This window comes from Ammospiza nelsoni, chromosome 1 (genome assembly GCF_027579445.1).
Source record: "Ammospiza nelsoni isolate bAmmNel1 chromosome 1, bAmmNel1.pri, whole genome shotgun sequence".
Classification (NCBI taxonomy): domain Eukaryota; kingdom Metazoa; phylum Chordata; class Aves; order Passeriformes; family Passerellidae; genus Ammospiza; species Ammospiza nelsoni.
This window is the reverse complement of record NC_080633.1, coordinates 43,155,105-43,161,392: the sequence shown is the minus strand read 5'-3', so window position 1 is coordinate 43,161,392 and position 6,288 is coordinate 43,155,105. Positions and strand designations below refer to the sequence as shown.

Sequence of the window (6,288 nt, the reverse complement as noted above, 5' to 3'; positions counted from 1 at the left end):
ACCCACCTGCTCCCTTGTACCTCTCCTGGCAGTTTCAGATGGGAAAGCTGAGGGTGTTGAACTTCCAGCCCAGCAGCTTCAGTGACCACAGCCAAGTCCCTCCCCAGGTGTGAGCTGGAACCAGATCAACAGGCCAGATTCCTGTCCTGCTGTCTAGAACTGAAAGGATCTCTGGGAGAGACAGGGAAGTTGACAACACTTGGGAATGTGTACAGAGGTTATTTATATTTTTACACTCTTCAGTGCCTGCTTATGAAGATCAATAAAATTGTGAAAAATTAAGCCAAGCAGACTTTTTATTTTTAGCATGTCTTAGAGGATAGCACCCCCTCTACCAGTATTTCATGCTGGTAGAAAAGCTATTGTTAATAGAGAGGGAAGAAATGCTGTTCTAGGGGGTGGAAATTTGCAAGCTGCAAAACTGATCCAGGTTCTGAAGTGGACAGCACTCATTATTTCCTGAATACCATGTTCTCAGCAAGAAAATCCTGATCATTAAAAGCAAGACCCTCTTCTTTTATATATATATATATATATATATATATATATATATGTATGTATGTATGTATGTATGTATATATAAGCTGCCTGTTTCACTGATCAGGTCCCCTTTCCTGCTGACTAGGTTTGAAAGTTGTGGTTGTTTCCCCCATCCAGTGACCAAGCCCCAGGCAGCCGCTCGCTCAGTCCCCCACCAGCAGGATCAGGGTGAGAATGGAAGGATAACAGCTGGAAACCTCATGAGTTGAGATAAAGACAGTTTAATAAAGTAAAAACTACACACACAAATAAATGAAAACAAATAATTAATTCATTGTTCCTCATAGGCAGCTGCTGTTCAGCCACCTCCAGGAGAGCAGGGCTCCATCATACATGGTGGTGACATGGAGACACAAACACCATCACTCCAAATGTCTCCTGCTTCCTCCTTCTTCCCCTACATTATAAACTGAGCATGATGTCCTAAGGTCTGCAATATCCGTTTGGGCTGTCTGGGTCACCTGTCCCAGCTGTGTCTCTTCTCAGCCTCCCAAACTGCATTCCCAATTCCCAGCCAGTGTGGCACTATGGAAAGCAGACAAAGCCTTGGATCTGTGCAAGCCCCGCTCAGCAACAACAAACACATCTCCGTGTTATCAACCCTGTGTTCAGCACAACTGTAAAACACAGCTCCACACAGGCCACTGGGAAGAAAGGTAACTCTACAGCCGAAAGCGGCAAGAAGTGTACCAGCCCTCACACCAAGAGCGCTCTGACTTTGGACACTCTCGGTGTGTCCCACACTCGGCAGCGCAGGCAGAGCTCAGGCTGGGCGGCAGAGCGGCCACAGAGACACAGCTTAATGCAGTGCCTGTGGAGGAGGGCGGGACCTGCAGGCGGTGAGAGGAGAACTGATTCTTCAGGAAAAGACCGCCCGCCGCCGTGCAGTCCGACAGACGGACACACGGACAGGAGACCTGGGACAGGAACGGGAATGGACGGGCGCCCTGACGCCACAGCGCATGCGCGCCGCGGAGCCACGGCCACGCCGAGAGCGCGTCCCCGCTGCCTCCCCGCTCCGCCCCGCGCAGGCGCAGCGGCGGCGCCTCGGCGGCTTCCGGGCGCGTTGGGGCCGTGCCGCCCTCTCTGCTGCCGCCGCCATCATGGTACGTGCGGCCATGCCCCGCTCCGCCGGCCCCGCCGCTTCCCGCCGCGCTCCCGCCGCTTCCCGCCGCTTCCCCCTGCCGCCCCAGCGCTCCCGCCCGCGCCTCCCTGCGCCGGCACCCGCGGCGGCAGCGGCGGGGAGCCCGCACCCGCCTGAGCCGCGCTGGGCCGGGGCCGCGCTCCGCGTGTGGTGCGGGCCCGGGCAGGGCCGGGCTCGGGGCGCCGCGGGAGCGCGGCCGCTGTGCCCAAGCGTGGGGGTTTCGTGCGGTCCGAAAGCTTTGCAGGAGCTGCAGGGAACGTAGAGGAAGGATGGGGTAGGACTGTGCAGGAGCGTGTGGTGATGGGCAGGGGGGAATTGCTTCAAACCGAAAGGGAGTAGGTTTAGATCAGCTAGTAGGAAAAAATTCTTTACTGTGGGGGTGTTGAAGCATTGGAACAGGCTATCCAGAGAAATTATGGATGCCCCATCCCTAGAATTTTTAAAAACCTGGATGGTGCTCTGAGGAACCTGGTGAAGGGGAATATATCCCTGCCTACGGCAGGGGGTTGGGACTAGGTGATCTTTGAGGTCTCTGTCCAACCCAAACCATTCTGTGATTTTTTGGGAGCTCTTTAAAGGTTCTCAGATCCTTGAATCTGAAGATGGCCTTGGGTGTGTTCTCGCCTAACTCTGTCCATTCCTGCCCTCCCAGGTGTTCAAACGCTTCGTGGAGATCGGCAGAGTTGCCTTCATCTCCTTCGGGCCACACGCTGGCAAGCTGGTGGCCATCGTGGATGTTATTGACCAAAACAGGGTAAGTTGTGAGTGCTGCCCCTGGATTTCCTCCTTTCTGCCTTAGCAGAGGCTTGTGTGCTGAGGTATGTGTGTATTGATTTCAATAGAAATTCTGTTTTCAAATAAGCAATTGATAGAAGGGTAGGGTTTAACAACTTGTATTTGATACCTTTAGGAGCACGCTTTTGCCCCCCAGCAAGTGATACATCCCCTCTCTGCTGTGTTTCCTTGGTGTAGAAGTGGACAAGGGATGTCAGTTGGAATCTAAACTTATTAATTAAAGGGCATTAATGTATATATAAAGTGACTATTTGGGGTTGGGGACTCTTCCAGTGCACATCTTAGTTTTGTCCACTTTTTTTTTTTATTCAGTTTGGTTTTTTGTCAAAGGCAGGCCTTCAGGTCTTTTTTTTTTTTCTGTAAAGCTTGGGTTGTACAGGCAAGATTTAACAACCTCCACTTCTGTCTGCTTAATATGTATTTCAGTTTGGGATGAGTGTTGTCAAGATACTGTTCATACATTATTAGGCAGCAGCTGTCTAAATCGAATGCAGTGAGAAATCTGCTGCAAAACCCCCACATTTGTTTCCCTTTTCCAGGCACTGGTGGATGGCCCCTGCAGTGGTGTCAGGAGGCAGGCCATGCCCTTCAAGTGCATGCAGCTGACTGACTTTGTCCTCAAGTTCCCACACAGGTGAGCTGCCATCTTTCTTGACCTGCCTAAAAAACCCCCACGCTGTCACCTGATGGCTGATCCTTGCTAAGTCTAGAAGGTTCAAACTGTAGTGGATTAACAGTAAAAATTTGGCACACTGTGATACCATAGTTGAATATATTTAGGTTTTCATTGTCAGTGTTGGCTGGTAGCTGCTGTTGAGGAGCAAAGGAAGTTTCACAGCAGTCAAGGCATCTCACAGGTAGTTCTGAGGTGGATGGTGTAGGGGAAAGCAGGGTAAATGCTGCTGCAGCTTTGCTTTTGCTACTGCTTCAGTCACCTTCAGGCATTAAATGGGCTCCCTGCTTACAGAACTACACTAGGATTGTAGGAGGCTGAACTCATTCTGTTCTTTTAGCTCAGTTAATGTATGAATTTCTGTAGTTTAGAATCAGAAAGGAGCAGTACTTCTGATCCTGAAGCAGTGCTAGGAGCAGCTGCTCATGTGAACAGGGAGGTGGCTTGGGAGCAGATCCCAGAGGTCCATGGTCAGTGGCACAGGGTCTGGTTGGTGGCCTGTCACCTGTGTGTGGTGTCCCACAGGGTTCAATACTGGGCCCAATATTGTTTAACTTATCAGGGGCTTGGATGAAGGGCAGATGCCTCCTCAGCGGGTTCATTGGTGACACAAAGCTGGGAGGAGTGGCTGATATCCCAGAGCGCTGTGCTGCCGTTCAAAAGGATCTCAGCAGGTTGGAGAGACAGGCAGAGAGGGAACTTTGGAAGTTCTACAAGGGCAGGTGCAGGGTCCTGCAGCTGGGGAACAGTAATCCCGAGCACCTGCACAGGCTTGAGGCCAACGTGCTGGAAAGAGCTGTGCAGAGAAGGACCTGAGGGTGCTGGTGGACAGCAAGCTGTCCCTGAGCCAGCAGTGTCCTTGTGGCCAAGAGGGCCAGTGGTGTCCTGGGGGCATTAGGAGGAGTGCAGCCAGCAGGGTGAGGGAGATGATCCTGCTCTGCTGAGGCCACACCTGGAGTGCTGTGTCCACATCTGGGCTCCTCAGCACAGGAGAGGTGTGATCTCCTGGAGCTCAGGTGGCTGAGCACTGGAACAGGTTGTCCAGACAGGTTGTGGTGTCTCCCTCACTGGAGATACTCAGGAACCCCTGGACACAATCCTGTGCCATGTAGTCTGGGATGGCCCTGCTTGAGCGGGGAGGCTGGAGCTGGTGACCCCAGTGTGGTTTCTTCCAACCTGACCCATTCTGTGGTTCTGTCAGTGCTAGCACAGCACTTACTCAACAGAATGTCAGTTAGGCCACAGAGATGCATGTGACATTGACTTAGATAAGGTGTCTGAAGTAATGTAGAGGAGTCATCTTCCCTTGAAATGAATGAAATTTGGGAGGCCAGCATCAGGGAGAACCTTTTTTTAATAAAGACTGTGAATATGATTTTGTGACTGTTCCCATGCAGCGCTCGGCAGAAGTGTGTGCGACTTGCCTGGGAGAAGGAAAACATAAATGAGAAATGGTCAGCGACAAGATGGGCAAAGAAGATTGAGGCCCGAGAAAAGGTAACAGTGTTTCACTGAATGAGGAGCACATGTACTGCTTCTGCTTTGTAAAATTAGGTACAGTCTAAAGGCTGCACATTTTCAATAGCAAGTTAAAATTAAAGGTAGACAAGACACATGTTTTTAACTTAACAGCTTAAACTTCCTGTATTTTAACAGTTCATGGGGTTTTGTTCAGTTGTTTCTGTAACAGCCTCTTTTCCTGCATCCTGGGATGGTGCAAAGGCCTTAAATTGTGAGCTAGTTCCAGAAGTGCAGCTAAACATCATTTGGAGATGATCAGTTACTTCAGGAATGCTTTGGAATGCTGAGTTGTACTACTTGCATATATCAGAGTTTCATGACTGATTGTTTTCACACAGAAAGCCAAAATGACTGACTTTGATCGCTACAAGGTGATGAAAGCAAAGAAAATGGTAAGTGTTTGAGTGCTGCTTCTTCATGGGGTAAAGCCTGTAGCTTTCACTTTGGAGTCACATCCTCACATCCAGTGTTGGTAGCTTACTTTCATAGCTGGCCTGCATTATGGGATGACACTGTGGGTGTGAATGCCTTGAATTTTCCATGCATTTTGTATGTCACCACTTTCTCTTCTGTAGTTGGTCAGACTTGAGCTTGTATAATCCATGTGTCAGTCCTCCCAAGTTACAACTGAGGATGGAATTGCTAGCTGATAAAATCAAATATTCTGGATGGGTGGCTGTTAGTATTTCACCCTCTAATGAAAATCATTACACATGAAATATTGAGATGCTTGAGCTACTGGCCAGAATGATAATGTCCACTTGGTAGATTAGAACAGTTTTAGGTGGAATTTGACATTTCAGATACAGTGCGTGGTAAGGGGTGATAATGAAAAGAGGCAGAATCTGAAAGCTTAGAATTTGAATTAAGGTACAGTATTTGAACTCTTGCTCTTCTCATGCTGATGAACTGTAAATATTTTCTTTTTTTTTAACAGAGGAACAGAATCATCAAGCATGAAATGAAGAAGCTCCAGAAGATTGCTGCTAAAAAGGCCAAGAAGCCTGGGAAGGCAGGGAAGGCACCAAAGGGCAAAAAGCCAGAGAAGGCACCCAAGGCTAAGAAGCCAGAGAAGGCACCAGCACCCAAGGCACAGAAGGCACAGAAATAAAATGAACTTCTCATTATGTGTAACTCTGTGTCCTTGTTCTAATTTTAAAATTACAAACATTTGATTTAAATTTAAATCATACGTTTGTTTTTATTTCTAACCAAGAATGATTGTCTGTCTTATTTTTTAATGTCCAAGTGTTGGATTCTAGTATTCCCCAGGAACATGCAGAAATGCTTTTGCCATGCTGTGCCCAGTACTCAGTACACAATGCCAGTTGAAATAATTGCATTTCCAGTTATTTGAAGTAGGTCACATCCTGACATTTCAAAGCAGTCTGCTATTGGAATTGGTTGGGAATGTACAGTGTTACTTGCAAAGTCTTGAGTGCAGAATACATGAAAATAATCACACTAATGGTTCTGTATAAATTCAGGCATAAGCTGAAAGGATGTATTCTGGTTAGAACTAATTTCCACTATTTAATCAAAACCATCAAATAAAAGGGAGCATGACCTAAAAATCAGTTCATCTGTAACTGAACTGCTCAGTTTAGTCTGCATT

The 6,288-nt window shown here is 48.3% G+C and overlaps 1 protein-coding gene across 1 annotated transcript; it reads left to right on the top strand.

Annotated features, from left to right (window-relative positions):
- Positions 1–1,502: 1,502 nt before the first annotated feature.
- RPL14 (ribosomal protein L14) lies at positions 1,503–5,860 on the top strand. The gene is made up of 6 exons (XM_059493652.1): positions 1,503–1,646; positions 2,337–2,438; positions 3,019–3,113; positions 4,550–4,649; positions 5,012–5,065; positions 5,611–5,860. The coding sequence occupies exons 1-6, from the start codon at positions 1,503–1,505 to the stop codon at positions 5,782–5,784; spliced, it is 669 nt and encodes a 222-aa protein (XP_059349635.1). The 3' UTR covers positions 5,785–5,860.
- The last annotated feature ends 428 nt before the right edge of the window (positions 5,861–6,288 follow it).

Coding starts and splice junctions, on each gene's coding strand:
- RPL14 (XM_059493652.1), top strand. CDS start 1,503: ATGCGCGCCGCGGAGCCACGGCCACGCCGAGAGCGCGTCCCCGCTGCC. Junction 2,439..3,018: donor ATGTTATTGACCAAAACAGG/GTAAGTTGTGAG, acceptor TCCCTTTTCCAG/GCACTGGTGGATGGCCCCTG. Junction 4,650..5,011: donor AGATTGAGGCCCGAGAAAAG/GTAACAGTGTTT, acceptor GTTTTCACACAG/AAAGCCAAAATGACTGACTT.